Below are 21,386 nucleotides of genomic sequence, written 5' to 3'. Positions count from 1 at the left end.
GTCACGTGCTTCATTTTAAGTCCCAAACCTTTTCCTTGAAAATTTCAGGGATGGAGGCGTACGACTATAGTATGTCATGGGCCTCATTTAAAGCATTCCACTGGTTGAGTTTATTAAAAGTCAGCAGCTACAAAAAGTATAGCTGCTGACTTTCAACAGACACACCTGTCCCACAGTCCAGCGATGCAGCCGCCCGAAGCCTCCGTTCCCTCCCCCTCCTCTTCGTGGCGCTGACATTGTGAGTGTGGGCTGTGTTATACTGCTAAGAAGAGTTTTGTGCCGTTTGAACTCCCTATAAAGCAACACTTGTCAATTTTCTGTTGCTTTTTGCTGAATAAAGTCTTTTAAGTTGACTGAACTGTCTAAGCTGGCTCGTCAACCCCTGATTCCTTAAAAAATAAATATACAGTATGTGTGTGTAACGGCATACAATATAAAAGGAAACTAATGAGGAGCACCATTAAAAGAGAAAAAGCAAATACATATGCACTAATCTACAATATTAAATGCTGCTCAACGTGGGTCTAAAGGCTGAAGGCTTTACCGTAATGCATTCTCTGCATTAAGGTAAAAAAAAAAAAATAATTCAGGATGCAGCCCCCTCCCCCAGCACCCCCTGATACTTGAGCCCGATCTTGATCGAGCAATGTGCAGAACAGCAGCTCTCTCGGCTCCCTCCCTCATTGGCTCAGACACAGCTCTTGCTCCTGTCAATCACAGTCAGTGAAGGGGGAGCAGGGGGCTTAGGGTACTTCCCAGCTGCACTGTGTGTGTCTATGAACACACAGAGGCAGCTTGGGAGCAAGCCACATAAGTGGTGGGCATTGGCTGGCTGGGGGGGAGCCAGAAGCGCCGGTAGTGGATCTGAGAAGAGGATCGAGGCTGCTCTGTGCATAATCATTGCACAGAGCAGGTAGGTATGGTGTGTGCAAAAAATAAATAAAAATTGAGCTATTACAAATCGCTTTAATTAGCACACGTGGTAAAAAGCAGAGTACAAAATATGTAAGCAAAACCATGCATTCTACAAGCTGAAAATTTTGCAGTCCAGACTATGGCTTTGAAAAATTTCCACCATGGTGTGTGTTCGGATACCGGGCCTCAAATAGATTACAGTACTAATTTACAGTGACACCACTTCATTAACAGCAAGACTCAGCCTCTGAAAGAGTAAACACCTACATTAGAATACTTTCATAGTTTAAAGGCTTCACCTGTCACTCATGACAGGACAATTCAAAAATCCAGCAATGTTACACCGGACATTGCCACAGCTTTGTCTTGTAACATAAGGGGAAGGAAAAACAATTTACTAAAACTGGAGTGTACAAAATCTGGTGCAGCTCTGCATAGAACATATAAACCAATCAGCTTCCAGGTTTTATTTTCAAAGCTTAAGTTGAACAAGCTGAAGCTAAAATCTGATTATCTACCATGCAAACACATACATGCACACACACTAAACTTCACTTCCTTGGCCTCCAAGATACTGCCCTATTCTGGTTCTCCTCCTATCAAAGCGCCCCTTCAGTGTTACCTACAACTCCTCTCCACTTCCTCTTCCTGTAGGGGTCCCCCAAGGCTCTGTTCATGGACCACTTCTCTATTTCATCTACACCTCCTCCCTTGGCTTCCAATACCATCTCTACGCCAATGATACCCAAATCTCTCTCTCTACTCACTCCTTCAATCTCCTCTGAACTGACAACGGACATATCAGCACTGACATATCAGCATGGATGTCACACCACTTAAGCTAAATCTCTCTAAAACCGAGCTGGTAATATCCCCCCCCCCCAGGACTTTTCCATTAAAATCAGTAATGCAGCCATCAGTCCCTCTCCTCGCGCCAGGGCCCTAGGTGTAATTCTAGACTGACCTATCCTTTCAGCCCCAAATACTATTGTTGTCAAAAGCTTGTACACTTCACCACCATAACAGCTCTAAAATTCACCCCTTTTTAAAGCAAAGTTCCAGTCACTTGTTTAGTAAATGTCGTCAGCGACAAAAAGTGTAGCTACTGACTTAACAGCCACTCACCTGCCCCACGTGTATTCACCACAGCCGCGTTCTCCCCAAGTCCTGCCACGGCGGCGCTGGCATCTCTACTATAGGCACCCAGCTGTGACTGCTTAGGTGACCGGAACGGAAGTTGGAGCAGGTACAGTGCCTTGCGAAAGTATTAGGCCCCCTTGAACTTTTCAACCTTTTGCCACATTTCAGGCTTCAAACATAAAGATATAAAATTTTAATTTTTTGTGAAGAATCACCAACAAGTGGGACACAATTGTGAAGTGGAACGAAATCTATTGGATAAACTTTTTTTAGCAAATAAAAAACTGAAAAGTGGTGCGTGCAAAATTATTCGGCCCCTTTACTTTCAGTGCAGCAAACTCACTCCAGAAGTTCAGAGAGGATCTCTGAATGATCCAATGTTGTCCTAAATGACTGATGGTGATAAATAGAATCCACCTGTGTGTAATCAAGTCTCTGTATAAATGCACCTGCTCTGTGATAGTCTCAGGGTTCTGCTGAAAGCGCAGAGAGCATCATGAAGACCAAGGAACACACCAGGCAGGTCCATAATACTGTTGTGGAGAAGTTTAAAGCCGGATTTGGATACAAAAAGATTTCCCAAGCTTTAAACATCCCAAGGAGCACTGTGCAAGCGATCATTTTGAAATGGGAGTATCAGACCACTGCAAATCTACCAAGACCTGGCCGTCCCTCTAAACATTCAGCTCAGACAAGGAGAAGACCGATCAGAGATGCAGCCAAGAGGCCCATGATCACTCTGGATGAACTGCAGAGAACTACAGCTGAGGTGGGAGAGTCTGTCCATAGGACAACAATTAGTCGTACACTGCACAAATCTGGCCTTTATGGAACAGTGGCAAGAAGAAAGCCATTTCTCAAAGATATCCATAAAAAGTCTCATCTAAAGTTTGCCACAAGCCACCTGGGAGACACACCAAACATGTGGAAGAAGGTGCTCTGGTCAGATGAAACCAAAATCGAACCTTTTGCCCACAATGCAAAACGATATGTTTGGCGTAAAAGCAACACAGCTCATCACCCTCAACACACCATCCCCACTGTCAAACATGGTGGTGGCAGCATCATGGTTTGGGCTTGCTTTTCTTCAGCAGGGACAGGGAAGATGGTTAAAATTGAGGGGAAGATGGATGCAGCCAAATACAGGACCATTCTGGATGAAAACCTGTTGGAGTCTGCAAAAGACCTGAAACTGGGATGGAGATTTATCTTCCAACAAGGCAATGATCCCAAACATACAGCAAAATGTACAAAGGAATGGTTCACAAATAAACGTATCCAGGTGTTAGAATGGCCAAGTGAAAGTCCAGACCTGAATCCAATCGAGAATCTGTGGAAAGAGCTGAAAACTGCTGTTCACAAACGCTCTCCATCCAACCTCACTGAGCTCGAGCTGTTTTTCAAGGAAGAATGGGCAAGAATTTCAGTCTCTCGATGTGCAAAACTGATAGAGACATACCCCAAGCGACTTGCAGCTGTAATCGCAGCAAAAGGTGGCTCTACAAAGTATTAACGCAAGGAGGCCGAATAATTTTGCACGTCCCACTTTTCATTTTTTTATTAGTTAAAAAAAGTTTCAAAAATCCAATAGATTTTGTTCCACTTCACAATTGTGTCCCACTTGTTGGTGATTCTTCACAAAAAATAAAATTTTTATATCTTTATGTTTGAAGCCTGAAATGTGGCAAAAGGTTGAAAAGTTCAAGGGGGCCGAATACTTTCGCAAGGCACTGTACCTGTCAAATTCAGGTACCTGCTCCCCCCAAATTCTCAGTTTCAAATCAGGAGTCAGGGAGGAGACCTTAAAGCGGAAGTTTCACTTTTGGGTGGAACTCTGCTTCAACTAATGAAGCCAAACTATCCATTCTCTCGCCTTCACTATTGCAACTCCCTTTTCATAGGTCTACCTCTCTACGGGCGATCCCCTCTTCAGTCAATCATGATTGCTGCTGCCAGACTCCTCTACCTTACCAACCGCTCAGTGTCTGCTATCCCTCTCTGCCTATCCCTACACTGGCTTTCAACTGCACAGCGAATTTGATTCAAAATACTAACTACAACATACAAACCATTTACAACTCTGTCCCAAGCTACATCACCAATCTTGCTTTGAAATGTCACCTAAACCTTCCTCTCCACACATCTCACACCTGTTCTTAAGTTTCCTCGTCTCTTCCTTCCATGCTAGTCTCCAGGACTTCTGCAATCCTCTGGAACTCTATCCCAATCTGTCCATGCATCTCCTACTCCAGCTGCCTTTAGGCGATCCTGAAAACTCATCTCTTCAAGGAAGCCTATCACGCCTCCAACTAATCTTTTATCACTTTTATCAGCTTGACTCCCACAATTATAACCTTTTGTACCACATCCCCCATCCTTTTAGATTGTAAGCGCCTATGAGTAAGGCCCTCCTTACCCGCTTATATTTGATTGTATTGAATCTGTACTGTCTGCCTTTTATATTACAATGCATTATGTAAACTGTTGGTGCTATATAAATCCTTTTTAACATTAATACACACATACAAGTTATGCATGTACAATTTTGGTTGGGTATAGAGGATAATTTTGGTGGTGCCCAGTATTATGGAGACTTTGTTACAGAATTCCATCCAATACCTTTTTTGTTTTAAACAGTAGTGAAAGGTCAGAACCTCTGTAAAGCTTTAACTGTACATTAGGTCTTTTGAACTCGATGACTTCCATTCCTTTGACTCCCCATCCCGGTGTCACAGAGATAAAAAGGGAAAAGAAAGCTCTAACAAGTGTGCATGGCTTTTTAGAAAACGGTTTAAAATAGTTTTTAGCTTTATATTTTTGTTCACAATATAAAAAGGATAGAACATGCTTTTGATTGAGGCATAATGGGGTTCTAATCATGGTGGCAGCACTTGGAGAGTAGCAATGGGCACAGAAAAGCAACCTAAATTACTAGAATTTCCCAATTGCCCATTAGACACCGACTGCCTTTAATGCATCCTCCCTTTTAAAACGACAGGCAGATGCACAGCTTTCATCAATGGTGCTATTCCACTTATTTATACACGAGCATGAATGTTGTAAGATTGGTTCCTGGACACCCATACAGTTGCTTCATTTACTGGATTGTCTATAACCTCTTTGTGACGCCCTTAAATATTAATGTGGTAGCACGGCGGGTGGGCCCTAATGTCAATCCACCAAATTGACATGTGACCGATTGCGCAGTGATATCACCACGAGTCCATTCTCCCAGTTCTGGATGACAATCACTGTGTTGCCAAACACAGTGTCGCTTGATCTTATGCCCCTCTTACTGGCCTTGGGCATCACAGCCCACTTAAAGGGCTGGCAAGAGGTTAATGAGAATTCCATCTTACATTTGATGAAAATGTCTGTAGGTATACAGGTGCATCTCACAAAATTAGAGCATCAAAAAGTTAATTTCAGTAATTAAATTCCAAAAGTTAAAAGTTATATAGATGCTTTACACACACACACACACAGTGATATCTCAAGCATTTCTTTTCATTTTGATGATTACGGCTTACAGCTAGTGAAAATCCAAAATTCAGTATCTCAGAAAATTTGTTTTTTTTGTTTGCATAAAACCAATAAAAGAAAATCTAACAAAAAGGATATTTAATACAGAAATGTCCATATACAGTACAGTATGCACTCAATACTTGGTTGAGGCTCCTTTTACATGAATTACTGCATCAATGCAGCATGGCATGGAGGCGATCAGCCTGTGGAACTGCTGATGTGTTATGGAAGCCCAGGTTTCTTTGATAGCGGCCTTCAGCTTGTCTGCATTGTGTCTCATCTTCCCCTTGACAAAATCCCACAGATTCTCTATGGCAGGAATATGCAATTAGCGGACCTCCAGCTGTTGCAAAACTACAAGTCCCATCATGCGTTTGCCTCTGGGTGTCATGCTTGTGGCTGTCAGAATCTTGCTATGCCTCATGGGACTTGTAGTTCTGCATCATCTGGAGGTCCGCTAACTGCATATCCCTGCTCTATGGAGTTTAAGTCAGGCGAGTTTGCTGGCCAATCAAGCACAAGTGATCATTAAACCGGGTATTGGTGCTTTTGGCCGTGTGGGCAGGTGCCAAGTCCTGCTGGAAAATGAAATCAGCATCTCCATAAAGCTTGTCAGCAGATGGAAGCATTATGTGCGCTAGAGAATTTCCTGGTACTGGCACTGCACTGACTTTGGACTTGATAAAACACAGTGGACCAATACCTGCTGATGACATGGCTCCCCAAATCACATGGAAAATGGAAAAGTTTGCATTTCATTTGGAAATCGAGGTCCTAGAGTCTGGAGAAAGAGTGGAGAGGCACAGAATCCAAGTTGCACGGGGTCCAGTGTAAAGATTTCAGTCAGTGATATTCAAATTTTATGTGATGAACCTAGGTATAACGTGAAGGGATCTAGAGGTACCTGCGCATACTTTACTAAATACTCTTCATGGATGGATCTCTGTCAGGTATAGGTAGGCAAACTTCAGGAAATGCCTGTCAGAACAGTCTCCTCCTATTGGCCAATAAGGTGGGATGGGCATTAGTACCATGTTCTGACAGTACCCAGAAGTGTTGAAGCTTTACCAATGAGAGTAGGCTGGTGTTAGGTCATGACACGATGGTTTGCAAGGCTGCTGCAGGTAAAAAGTTCCATTCACACTAGTGCGATTTCTCCTGTGTCTGCTGTTGTGCTGCCATGCACAATGATGGAAATCACATTCTTCCCTATTCACATAAATGCAACATGGTGCATTACAGTTTTTGATAAGGTGCATGTGCTTCTTTCATTGCAGCATAGTGCATTTTTTGCCCCATAGATTTCAATGGGAGCACATGGGAAAAAAAAAAACCTTTGTACATGGGTTTTAAATGCCTCTTTAGAGGAGGTGGCGACTGGATTTCAAACACAAAACCCTGCCAAACAATTGCATGAAGCATAAAAGAAAAAAAAAAAACAACACACTATAAAAACACACCGAGGATTGAATAATTATGCATCAGCAATAGTATGACCCTAAGGACACAAATACATAAAGATGCAAGAATAGCAATATTTGTTTATCCTGTTTATAAACTAGACTATAGAAGGAACAGGGTCTGATGAACCATTCACATCACTGAAAAAAAAAAAAACGCAGAGCAGATCTGTGAGGCTCTGTGCCTTGTGATAGCTGCGATGGCCAATTACAGTAATCACATATGTTAACTAGTCCTAAAGCCTGTCCCTTCCGCCACTGCTGCCAATCCACCCAAACTCTTCTTGCTCCTCTGCCAGCAGTTTCTCCTTAAAGGTTAAGTTAGGCTTTGGGACCGTTACATGTTCTACCCAATTTTAGGATGGAACATGTAGCATGTTCCCAGTGCTGCAGTAGTAGGGGAGAAGCTTCTGTAATAACTGTTACTGTTTGAACACAGCGTGGCCATGTGGGTCTCTGTCACACACAGCTCGGTGTCTGAATCAACTACAAGCCCCGACATCCTTAGCAGCTGTCGACTTTCAGTTCTCAATGAACTACCATGGGGTTGTGGTAGTTCATTGGGGCTGGGTTCACACTTGTGCGATGATAGACACTGCATGTGATATGGGCTAATAGTTCCCACTGCTTAACAAGTTCAGTGGTATTGGCTCCTAGATCCAGGGGTGGCCTGGGGGCTCCGGATATCGTGAAATACTATCATGCTACACATTTAAGAATCATTGCCACATGGTCCTCCCTAAATGCCACAAGTCAGTGGGCTGCTATTGAGAAGGGGGTGCTGTATCTGACAACCATGCTCCTTAATCTGGGGTTCCTCGTCCCCCCTGCATCCCAACTTCAGGCGTCAATGTAGGGCCTCAATGTCCTTTACCTTGGACATATGGCAAAAGTGCCAAAAAAAACTCCCTTTCATCATGCCCCCCCCCCCCCTCACGAATGTGAGGTTTAACCCAACTATACCAGATGGATTGACCCTGGGTACTTAATGTGGCTCAATCCCCTCCCCTTTCAACTCCGAAACTTGGTGCATCCCATTACAGGGCGGCTCTATGCTTTTGAGACCTTGCATGAAAAGTATGACATTCCCATCCAATTGTTCTATTTTTATCTACAGGTTAGACACTTCTTTAGCTCCAAATCTCTGACCCTAACCCTTGACAAGCCCACAGCCTTCAAACACCTATGTGCCCAGGGACCCCAACACTTGCATCTAATTTACTCCATTCATCAAATCCTCCATGAGTCAACCTCCTTAAATGAGCTTACGCATCTGTACATGATTAATGGGCCCATTTTCTGGGTAAACCTATCACTCTTCAGACGTGGGACAAGATCTGGGCCTCCACCTTTAAAACCTCTAAATGTGTTACACAAAGGGAAACGGCCATAAAAATCCTTATGTTCTGGTATAGAACCCGACGTCATCCACAAGTTTGACCCTTCAGTCTTGCCGCGCTGTTGACTGACACTGGTTCATTATTTCACATCTTTTGGGAATGCTCCCCGATACATTACTTCTGGAAGGAGGTGGGGTCGGTGCTGAAAGTGACGAGGGTGTCCCTTCCGGTTGAATCTTTAAACTGTTTGCTGGGCCTCCCTGTGCCAGGCTTACCTAAAAATACTAACCGGTTGATCTCCTATATCCTATTAGCTGCTAAGAAGCTTGTCCTGCTGTGCTGGTCGTCTGGTGCACCCCCTCCCTGGCCCAAGTTTCTTCACCTGTTGACCGAGATATGGAGAATGGAGTACCTGACGGCCACTGTACACGATTCAGTCCCCCCAGTTTGATAAAATCTGGGAACCCTGGGATCGGTGGGAATATGGGACCCCCCCGCCTGGTAATCCTCAGTGACCACTAATGGAGTCGTATCATTATCCTGCCGGTATTTCCTTCTCTCTTACTTATCTCCTCTCTGTACTAGAACAAGTTGCGCGCCCCCCCCCCCCCCCCCCCCCCGGAGACTCACTTCACTAATCATAAGCATGTTATCGTATTGTCACACTCTGGCCTCCCGGCCCACCGTTTTAAGGTAATTTTACCTTTTATAAACTGTATGTTATTTACTTTTTCTGTTATAACTATGCAGTTCACCCCTGTGCCCTGCATATGTGGACGTTAACCCCTAGCTCTTATAGTCATAGTTTATGTTATATCTTCTAAACATTCATGCTCAACGATTATTCCAATGCTTTACTTTGTATTTGTCCTGAAAATTAATAAAAAAAAAAAAAAAAGACTGCATGTGATTCGCACCACATTGCTGTGCTTTTCACATGCGATGTCTGTGCAATCTGAATTCAGCCATACAATTTGTATGGGTGAAATTGCATCACATTCCACAGATACACTGACAGTGTGCAGAAGACCTGCATGGTATCAGCGATCTGCCAATTGCTGGTGCAATACTTTACAGGCTCCTACTGCAAAAAATAAAATGCACATTTTTTTTCACCTGCAACAAAAATTGCATTTATTTTTTTATAGGGTCTTTATGTTTTAAGTAAACCATGCCACAACTAACTAGCAACGAAAGGGGGGCGCTCTAATCTCCACTGAACAGTAAGGGGGGGGACACGGGGTGCATATGGATCATACTAGGGGTACACTGGCTACTAATGCTATTGGGGGGGAAACCATCACTGAACACTAGCACTTATGTGGCACTCACCACAGCTTACCAACATTTAAGGGGGCACACACCACTGATCACCAGTTATCCTCTACTACCATAACGGGGCACTAATGACCACAAATCTGCAAGCTATTTTGTTAATTACAAAGTCCTGACTCCGGCAATCTGAGTTCAGCATGCTATATTCTAAAATGATATAAGAAAAATAAAACAGTGGGCACTAAATACCATCATAAGAAATTTCTATAGGTTATACAAAATATTTTATAAAATTCATTAGGGTACAGTGCTTTGTGTCTGTCAAACTATCATTACTCTGCAAACTGAGAAATTGTTCTGGTAAATGAAGGGGTATGGTATATGCATGTTAGTACTTAGGAACTTAGGACGTGGGGCTTCCCTAGCACAGCAGGTTAACTACAAATTACTTTTCAGTATTTGATGACGGATGTCCCCACAAATCGCTATCGCTCAATTCTGCGAGTGATTCCAATTTATTATCGCTGTTTTCTAGCTGGTCTAAAATCATTTTTGATGTAAAGGGACAGTTTTGGTTGCTATGGGCAATCTCCAGTTTCCAGGCATAAAGAACAGTTTTTATTATATAAAAGTGCATGCAGGACACTGGGCAGACCACTAGGGACAAAGGGGATGTGAAATATTTACATACAGCAATGTAATCTGTAAGATTACATTATACTGTATGTATACTGTTTGTTTCACTTTTTGAATTTGGCGCCGATCTCCGTGCCCGTGCGTCGCAACGCTCGCAGGGCACGGAGATCGGTGATGTAATGCATCGAGCGAGACACGGCTCGCTCGTACAGCGGGGAGACAACGCTGGATCCGAGGGAGAAGGTGAGTAAACCTCCTCCTGGATCCAGCGAGGCAGTCCCGAGTCTGACTCGGGGATACCGCTTTTGGTATGAAAAATCCACCCCGAGTCAGACTCGGGAATACCGTCAGGGGGGTTAAATAATTCAAAAAGATACAAAACAGTATTATATTTCGCATGCGTGTCTGTCCCTACCCGAAACTGTCCACAAAATGACACGGCGTGTGCTATACAAAATACATCAGTCTCAAACATAGCTGCAAAAATCTCAGGAGACCTATGTGTATAGGGCAGCACAGTGGCGTTAGGGCAGCACTCTTGCCTAGCAGTAAAAAGGGTTGCTAGTTCAAATCCCAACCACTACACTACCTGCCTGGAGTTTGCATGGTCTCCCTGTGCCTGCGTGGGTTTCCTCTGGGTACTCCGGTTTCCTCCAACACTCCAAAGACATGCTGGTAGGTTAATTGGCTTCTGTCCAAAAATGGCCCTAGTATATGAATGAGTTGGGGACCTTGGATTGTGGGCTCCTTGACTGTAGGGACCAATGTGAGTGTGCGATATGTGTAGAGCACTGCATAAATTGATGGCGCTATATGGGTACCTTAAATAAAATAGGGATAATTGTAGACACGCACCCCTACTTACTCAGGTTGAACTGGATGGTCTGGTGTCTTTATTCAACCTATGTAACGATGTAAGCTATCCTGAGATAGCGCCCACAGCTCCCTAATAAATAACACTAAAGGGAAAATCCCTTACAAAAGCATTCCAATTAAATACAAGTGGAGTCATCTAGTGGTGGACAGTGGAAACTACATTAAAATCCCACTGGAAGGAAACAATGTAGGAGTGTGGAGAATAGGGTGCTCTGGATAACAAGGAGACAAACAGTACATGACTGGCTCTTGAAATATGATTAATGCACCACAACAGCACTTCAAAAGAGGGAAACACACTCTATAGGAAAAACAAAGCAGAGAAGAAGGCGCTTCTAAATGCATTATTAAAACACTTTAATGACAAGGAAGGGTTGAAAACGCTTACAAAATGGAAGTAAAAACAGGCATGTCAATGAATCCATAACATTCAGCAGCAAGCTCAGATGCGCCTTCTTTAAAAGGAGCATGCCCAACTGGGCAGCAGCTCTGAAACATGTCCTGCCCACTCTGACATCAAGTCTGGTTACCTGGATTCTATGCTGGTCCTGATAGCACAGCTCTCCATCTCAGATCAGGGACACAGTGCTTCCCACCGCTGGTCGGCTGTAACTTCCACCTGCAGCTGTCTTTATTCCCAGGAGGCATCCCGCTGGACGTTATGGATTCACTGACATGCCCGTTTTTCACTTCCACCTTGTAAGTGTTTTTAAAGTCATTAAAGGGTTTTATTACTGCACTTATAAGAGCCTTCTTCTCTGCTTTGTAATACCTTGCTACACTTTCACACAGTCTGCTGCAATGTGTTGCTGCTCTGAGGCAGTGGTCTACCTGCTGGAGTGCCCTTGTGGCCTCCAGTATGTGGGCCAGACTAAACGCCCTTTGCATGTGCATTTAAATGAACATATTGGGAACATTCGTAGGGGTTATACCCAACATTCGGTTTCTAAACATTACCTCTTGGCACATAATAGGGACCCCACCAACACAATTTTTTGGGGGATTGATAAGTTCAAGCCCCATTGGAGGGGAACCCATCTGGTAAGAAGCATCTCGAAACCTGAGATGATGTGGATACATGGGGACTGAGGAAATATACAACCTTACCATGCAGTCAGAGGAAATATATAATAAAATGCCTGGATTTTACTTTGAAAAATAGCTATTTTTGGTACAACCGCAATTACTTTTTCCAAAAAACAGGGGTGGCTATGGGAGCCAAATTTGCCCCGAGTGTGGCGGGCCTATTTATGGTGCAATGGGAAGAAGAAGAGGCACTAAAAAACATCCCAGAAGACTTACATCTATACAAGAGGTATATTGATGACATAATAATAATATGGAAGGGTAAGAAGGAATCACTCATCAACTTCCTAGCAGGCCTGAATACCAATAACAGAAATATCCAATTAACATAGGAGATCAGCGATAAGAATATCAAATTTCTAGATTTAGAAATTATACAGAAGGACAACAAAATTTCCTCCCAAACACACTTTAAAGAGGTAGACAGGAACAGCTACCTTCCAATAGGAAGTTGCCATCATAACAACTGGCTGTTCAATACACCCAAAGGACAATTAATGCGAATAAAGCGGAACTGCACTGACGATCAAATTTTCAAAGTACAAGCAGAAACCCTGAGAGATAAATTCTTGGAAAAAGGATATGACAATAAATTTATCAATAAAAAGATCATGGAAGTTGCGGAGATAGACCGAAAAACACTACTAGAAGATAAACCGAAACATATACCTAAAGACGATGTAGTACCAATTATCCTCGACTATAGTTCCCAATTTAAAGAAGTGGAGAAAATCATCAGACGAAATTGGAATATCCTACTAGCAGACCAACAGCTACAACAGGTACTCCCTTCAAAACCCAAATTTATATATAGGCGGGCTCCAACTATTCGAGACAAGCTAGTAAAAAATGTCCCGGATCCCCCTAAAAATAACTTTTCATTCTTTACTGGAAAAGGTTTCTTCCCTTGTAGAAGATGTTATGCTTGTTTAAAAACGGGATGCCAGAATAAGAAACGAAAGGAGTTCACATCTACAACTACTGGAAACACATATGAGATAAGAGATTTTATAAGTTGCAACACTGAGGGAGCGGTCTACGCACTGGAGTGCAATTGCGGCCTCCAGTACGTGGGCCGCACAAAAAGACCCCTTAGAGTTCGTCTGAAGGAACATGTAAAGAACATCTCAAAAGGCTTCGACAAGCACAGTGTATCCAGGCACTTTGCTGCTGTCCACAACAAAGACCCATCCCAACTAAAATTTTGGGGCATAGAACCTTACACCAAACATTGGCGCGGAGGACACAAAGTCAGAACATTAAGCCAATTGGAATCGAAGTGGATTTTTACCTTGGACACTTTTGCCCCTCAAGGGTTAAATATAGAGTTTGACCTGAACTGTTTCATCAGCGATTTTTAATGCATACATGTTTTTTTCATTAGACTCCTCCCACTAAATTTTAATTATTTTTGCCTCTTATGAGTGCTTTATCTAACCTTTAAAGTCATTATATATTTTTTACATTTTTATATTTATTAATATTTTTAATAATTAATTCGGATAAACCTCTCCTCCTTTAATTTTGTGTACACCGATGTACAAACACATTTACACTCTCCCCCTAACATAACCGACAGATTTTATATTTATATAAGTGCACATTGACGTAAATTTATTTATACTCTCCTCTCTCAATTCACCTTGGCGCGTTATATTATTCCCATGCTCTATTTTACATATACAAATCTAGTTTTTATCTAATATAGTTTCTATATTTTAATATATTTCTAATTTTTAGGCACGCATATCGATACAAATATACTTTTTCCTCTCTCATTATATTTTATAGTTTTTATATATACCTTGGTGCAGCATACTATTTTTTATATTTTTTATTTCCACATATTTAAAGGGGTATTTTTATATAATATTGTATTTCACTGCACTTTATATGAGCCCAGCAATATATTTCAAGGTGCTGAGAAGTCCCCTGGTGTCACTCTCCCTCTAACCTGAGCTTGGTGTAATTTAGCTTGATATACCTCCAATTCAATGAATGCTGGTATATTTCTGGCGACATACCTTACCAAAAATGGCCGCCATGGAACTTCCCGTTTCGGTCTACAAGAAAATGGCCACCGTAAGTACGAACGATCAGCATAAAAACACAACTCCTTTCTCTCTATTCATTTCCCTGAAGAAGTCACGTGACGGTGACGAATGCGCAAGGAAGAAAGTGAGCGAGACACTAGGAAGGACATTGGAATGCACCGTTCGTTACTCTGCTTGTTGCTCTATTACTGCAGTTTTTATTCACTCAGAATGTGAGTACCCTGTCACTATACTTAAATAAAATTCAATTGGTTGAAACTACTACACTATGGGACATTATCTCTTTATCTTGTGAGGCATACCTATCCCAGGAACAGGAGCCAGTTATCCACCTATACTATTAAGGCTGTAACCTCACAGCCGTGAGGTAAGGGCACATCTATCCACGTACTGGATAAATAGGAGGATTAAGTCACTGCACATGTATGCCTGCATGGATCACTGAAGTTCAAAGCTAGTGCTTCCCCTTAGAACACAGCACGTCCACAGGACTAAATATCCCAGACTGATTACCAGCACCTTATTTTTATGTGTTTATCATTTCACCTGTGTTGTAACGTTTTTTTTGCTGCTAGCACTATTTGCACTTTATAAACACCGCATGGAACATGCATTTTGTTATATTGGATTGATTGTTATCTGTACATTTTTTTTCACTTGGCACTTTATAAACACCGCATGGAACATGCATTTTGTTATATTGGATTGATTGATATCTGTGTTTTTTCCACTTGGTATGTCACATGGGATTGTGCTTATGTGATTATTCTCACTGTTAGTCATATATTTTGGACTATCATCTTAAGTTATATATTTATTTATTGTCAGCATATTTTATTGCAGTTTTGCACAGCACCCACGATTTGTATGTCTATTGTTTCAGGCATTCATTCATTACTGTGAGTTTTTATTTGTATGGCACTCTATCAGAATCTATATTTGATTGCCACTCTCTAACATTTATTTTAGTTTAGCACGTACCGAACAAGGATTTGTGCACACCCAGACACAATTTTACACTAGCACTTTTTGACCTTTACCCTTTTATCCTTTACCTACATACTCATCTGTTTCCCTTCCCCCTCCCTGCCCTTTCTTCCCCTTCCCCTTTTTCTTTTCTCCTTCCCTCTCTCTTTCTCCCCCCTCCCCCCCTCCCTCTCCCCTCCTTTCTTGTATTCCCCCATTTGCGCAACACTAAAACCACTTAATCGATATTGCTCAGGGAGTAGGTGAAGCTCCCCTCAGTGTTTGCAGCATCCCTCTATTCCCCTTGTCAAGGTGGTTGGCGCAGAGGTACTTTATACACTAATAAATTAAAAAGTTACACTCCTCATGGCCTGAATATTGAAGTGGATGTGAATGCCTTCATATATAACGCATGATCTTTTTCCTCTAATTGATAAATTGATTATATACAATTTATGATCATTTGGAGTAGTTTGTTTATCTTGGGTCTCTATCCCCCTTTTTTGTGAACTTGGTTTGAGTTCCATGAATGTTTGTGAAGTGCCATTCATGTTTTGACTCTTTGAGAATGGTTTCTGTATGGATTGTGGATATATATGATTCACAGTCCTAATTTGCAGTCCTTTGTTAATTATTTTTTATTTTTTCATTGCTGCGATCCTAATGCTATATTTACAAGGGTGAGCTATTATCCTTTCTTATTTTTGTCATCCCAATATTGAGGTATATATACTAATAATTCCAGGCTTTGCTTATTGCGGGAGCTGGGCATTTTCTGTCTTCTTTCCTTTATGCAATATGGCGGATTTGCAGATGCTATGGAGCTCAGACCGAGGCTTTACGTTTCTGTTTTTTATATAAGCGGTGCGTCAGAACGCCGTCCCGCATCCTGTGAACACGTCCGTCTTGTGACGAAACGCGTAGGGAGGTATGGCGTGCTGACGTCACCGCGTTCTACGCCAAACCCGGAAGTGCGGGCGGCATACGAGAGCCGGCCGGCTCGTCTTTTACTACACGTTCGTTTTCTTTTATATATATATATATATATATATATATATATATGTGAGTGCATTGATATTTATTTACTATTCATTAAAATAAGGGGTTTTACGCTATGCGAGTGCTTTTCTGCTTCTTTATATGATCTATGATACCATCGTTTTGAGTCTGGGGGCTTACATCAAGGACAAGTTCGGTGTGGCTCATGTGACGGCTCATCCAGAACTTCTGTACACCTGCTTTGTTGATCTCACTGATACTGAGATCTCAAACTCTGGTAAGCGGTCTTTTTTCACTGGTGGAGGTGGCTTCTCGGATCTTTTTAGACACTAAGTATTGTGGGTGCCAGCTTCATATCTTCACTTGGGACGAATCATCACCATCTGTTGACTGTTTTCTTTGGGACTTCAATTGACTATTTTTATCAATTTCTTTTTTATTTTATTTTTATTGCATATTTATTACAGCTGGTTTGCGTTTTGTATTTTTTTTTTCAATAATTTATGTTTTTCTATGCACGAGGGATATATACACTTTATGCTAATTTGAAAAAAAACTTTGTGACTATTAGTACTGGTGACTTTGGTTAAGGTCCCCATTTGTGATTTGATATTGGGATAAATATTTCCACTTATTTATTTAAGATATTATTCACTGATACATATTTTTTATTTATTTATTCAATATTTTTAAACGTTATTTTAGTATTTTTTCTTCACTATCTTCCTTTTTGGGGTTATAGATTCTTCAATATATGTGGTATCTGAGTTTTTTGAGTTGAATTTAGTTTTTGTTTTTTTAGCGCAGCTCACCTTTTCACCTATTTAGTTTATTAGATCGGAGTATTACGATTGGAGCTGCTGCTTGTAGGGTATATTTTTTTTATATATATATATATATATATATATATATATATATATATATATATATTTTTAATATATATATATTTTTTTTTTGAATAGCGCAGTTTACTTCTTATACCTTGAATGTGTTAAATACACATATTGATGCACATGCTTCCTGTTCATATTGGTTGTTTATATTAAATATAAATAATCCCTACAGATTTCGAACATCTTGTAGCATAAATAATTGGTCTTCTATATTTTATTTGTGGAAGTTCTCACGTGCCAAATCAATGCCAATTGTAGATTACTAGTCAACACCAACATTGCATAATTTAATGGCATAAATACAGTTTCTGCTGTATGTTGCACAGTAACAGTCATGTTGATAGCAGGCAGATTAGATCATCATTCTTTATGGGCTCAAGAGGTTAGCAGTTCTGCCTAGCAGTACTTGGGCCATCAGTTTTCATTCCAACCACAGTACTGCCTGCATAGAATTTCCATGTTCCCCCAGTGCCTGCGTGGGTTTCCTCTGGGTACTCCAGTTTCTTCATACTCTTTAAAGACATTGGATCCTTTCTAAATTGGCCCTAGGATGTGGATGTATGAATGTGAGTTAAGGAGCTTACAATTTAAGGTCCCTGAGGGCAGGGACTGATGTGATTGTACAATACAGTACAATTTAAAGTGCTGCATAAATTGACAGCGCCATATAAGTACCTGTAATAAATAATAAGTAAGGTGCAATTAGTTAGCCTTGGTAAACCAGTCAACAGAAAGCCCCTTTGACACTACTAGATTTCCTGTTGTACTGTCGTGTCTCGTGTCCATGCAGCTGTTCCTGGTATGTGAACACAGAGGTCCAATGACGATAAGAGAAAATTTGAACATAACAATAAAAATGTAAATGAGAAAAAGAATTCACAATTATATGGCCTTGAGCAGGAATGTGTGTTGGGCAATGCTATGCAGACTATGCTTTATAAAAAGGACCCCATTACCCAAGGATTTAAATGCATTTCATTAGGCATTATAAATTTGCTTTTGGTTTTCATAATGTATTTATAAAGATAAGGGAAATGAACCATCATTTATACTATTAAAACACTTCCTATTCACAATTCAGGTATTCAATTTATGTCTGATAAAGAACATGATTTTATCCAGCTAATTGGGTAATGTTTCAATCCTGCCCATCTCTATTAAGCACATAAATGATTTCATTACACAAGAAAGATACAGGGGTTGTACAAAAATATGGAAACACCAGGTATAACAAAATCATTACCGAATATGGTATTGGCCCTCCTTTGACATCCAAGATGGCCTGGATTCTCCTGGGCATTAACAAATATAAGTCTTGGATGGGGGATAATAGAATCCAATAGTCGTTGACCATGTCAACTGTGCTTGTGCTTATGCTTATCAGACGCCGGTTTCCCGGAAACTGCATATGCTGTCATAACCTTTGATACCGTACCTCGTGACAGCAGATAAATTAGCAGCTTCAGTCACAGAGGCACCAGTGTATGTGGACACAAACAATTTGCCCCATTTGTAATTCAGTATGCTCTGACAGGACTCCTTATTACTAGCAGGGCACAGTGAATGACCAACGTGAGGCTTCCCACCTGGTGGCTATGTGTCATCACACAGCAGAAGCAAAAGAATGTGAGGAAAGGGGGAGATGGCCTGTTTTAAGACCCTCCTTTCAATCATGGGATGGTTGCAGTAGGAGTTTAGTTTGTTCTGGGGGGCCTTTTGGATAGGCAATTTAAAGTCAACTGGCCCCTTCCATAAATTCCTAGGACCCCTATTTAAGCGGGAGGTGGGGGCTTTTTGTCGCCAGAAGGATATTTGAAGAGCACCCCACTGATTTGGTTTACAGTTTTAAAGTATTTATGGATTAAAAGTGATGGTGGATTGTCAATTGTTTATAATTGTGAAAATCAAACAAGGCAGCGACCTTTATTAATCCAGTTTAGTGTGTCTAGTGTTCTTTGCATGATTTTCTGGTGTGAAAGGCGACATAAATGTCAAACGTTCAGTGTTTCCGTATTTTTGTCCAACCCCTGTACTCCAACCTACAAATATGCCAGTATCAGTGGATATGACAAATGGCCATTTTAACTGGGTTGAGGTGTAAGGTATTTGATACAAATGTGCAAACTGTCCCCGATGTCATGAAAAGCTTCCAGATGTGAAGTCCATTTCCACCTAAAATTTGATTTCTGCTAAGCCAACACAACAGATTGGGTAGAACAGCATTGGGGAACGCTGCAATCAAGGAAAGTTCACTTCCACCAGTTCTACAAAGCATTTTGTTGTGTCAGCACAAATCTCAAATACTTGGTACCAACAGAGCTTGCAATCATACGACAGGTATACATTGGTAGTAAAAGTGCCCAACTATGCACTGTTCTCACCAAAGGTAAGCAAGGCATTCATCTATAAAGTTTAATATCACAACCACACCAGTGTTGCATTGCTGTAACCTCTGATATGGATAATTACTTTATATCCACTAAGCATGCCAATGAGCTGAGTGTCTAACAACTGCTATGATTTGTAATCAGTTGCATACATTGCTCTAAAGCTACAATATCATTAATGATGGTGAACAGTCATTTGCTTACACAATGGTTTTCCCGATATGCTTGAAAGCTTTCTCCACAAACTCCCGAACGCTGTGGACCTCCCCAGTAGATATCACGAAGTCCTCAGGCTCATCTGTTTGCAGCATCAGCCACATAGCCTGCAAAGTAAATAAACAAAGCATTGAGTATAACCTACTAGGTTTTTTGTTTCCAAAACACAATGCATTCAGCAATTCTGCGGGGTACTACATGAACTACAGTGCATAAACATTGCACTTTATATAGCACATAGGGGTCTATTTATAAAAGGTTTTCACACAACTTTCACCCAGGATTCACATTTCCCCAATTGAATCCAATGTTAAAATCATGTCAGTCTCGAGTGACATCTGCAGGAACCACTAATGAAAACACAAATGGACCCTTTAATTTAAGTCATCAATAGTGTCCATTTGTGCTTATATACTAAATGGTACTGAGGAGTTTTTTCTTAACATGACATGGGGAAGAGAGGACTAATTGACACCACAGGCCATTTCTCATAATGTCTGCATCTTGTAAATAGTGGAATGCAACATACTACCACATGTTTGGTATAGGCCACCTGAAAAAGGTGGCTCTACAAAGTATTGACCTTAGGGGGGTGAATAGTTATGCACATTGACTTTTTCTGTTATTTTGTCCTATTTGTTGTTTGCTTCACAATAATAAAAAAAAAAACCTTCAAAGTTGTGGGCATGCTCTGTAAATTAAATGCAAATCCTCAAACAATCCATGTTAATTCCAGGTTGTGAGGCAACAAAACACAAAAAATGCCAAGGGGGTGAATAATTTTGCAAGGCACTGTACAAGCACATTGGCTGGATTCGAGAGGTGGATCAGCAGGATGAGTGTGGCAGGACAGGTAGATGCGTTTCATCTGTGTTTCTGTTCACCACTCTGCATATCAGATGAGCAGGAGGGTACAGCAGTGGGGCAGATGTGCAGGAGGAGGTACAGTAATGGGGCAGATGTGAAAGGAGGTGTATTGGTGGGGGAAGATGAGCGGGGGGGGGGGGAACCGTGGCGGGGGAGGAAAGCAGGGGGGGAAACAGTGGCGGGGGAGGAGAGCAGGGGGGGGAAACAGTGGCGGGGGAGAAGAGCAGGGGGGGGGAAACAGTGGCGGGGGAGGAGAGCAGGGGGGGGGAAACAGTGGCGGGGGAGGAGAGCAGGGGGGGGAAACAGTGGCGGGGGAGGAGAGCAGGGGGGGGAAACAGTGGCGGGGGAGGAGAACAGTGGCGGGGGAGGAGAGCAGGGGGGGAAACAGTGGCGGGGGAGGAGAGCAGGGGGGGGGGAAACAGTGGCGGGGGAGGAGAGCGGGGGGGGGGGGAAACAGTGGCGGGGGAGGAGAGCGGGGGGGGGGAAACAGTGGTGGGGGAGGAGAGCAGGGGGGGAAACAGTGGCGGGGGAGGAGAGCAGGGGGGGAAACAGTGGCGGGGGAGGAGAGCAGGGGGGGAAACAGTGGCGGGGGAGGAGAGCGGGGGGGGGAAACAGTGGCGGGGGAGGAGAGCAGGGGGGGGGAAACAGTGGCGGGGGAGGAGAGCAGGGGGGGGGGGGGGGAACAGTGGCGGGGGAGGAGAGCAGGGGGGGGAAACAGTGGCGGGGGAGAAGAGCAGGGGGGGAAACAGTG

At 42.2% G+C, this 21,386-nt stretch overlaps 1 protein-coding gene across 1 annotated transcript in view; it reads right to left on the bottom strand.

Moving 5' to 3' along the window:
• The window catches only part of GMDS (GDP-mannose 4,6-dehydratase), a 762,090-nt gene that overhangs the window by 141,296 nt on the left and 599,408 nt on the right, over positions 1 to 21,386 (bottom strand). The window contains exon 9 of the mRNA XM_077492101.1: positions 19,757 to 19,875. Within this exon, the coding sequence (XP_077348227.1) occupies positions 19,757 to 19,875 (119 nt within the window). The remainder of the gene's footprint in view (positions 1 to 19,756; positions 19,876 to 21,386) is intronic.

The sequence above is a fragment of the Lithobates pipiens genome, unplaced genomic scaffold (assembly GCF_037356315.1).
Source record: "Lithobates pipiens isolate NorthernLeopardFrog02 unplaced genomic scaffold, aLitPip1_a1.2 Scaffold_19, whole genome shotgun sequence".
Taxonomy (NCBI): Eukaryota; Metazoa; Chordata; class Amphibia; order Anura; family Ranidae; genus Lithobates; species Lithobates pipiens.
The sequence above is the reverse complement of the archived record's forward strand: the minus strand, read 5'-3'. Positions and strand labels throughout refer to the sequence as shown.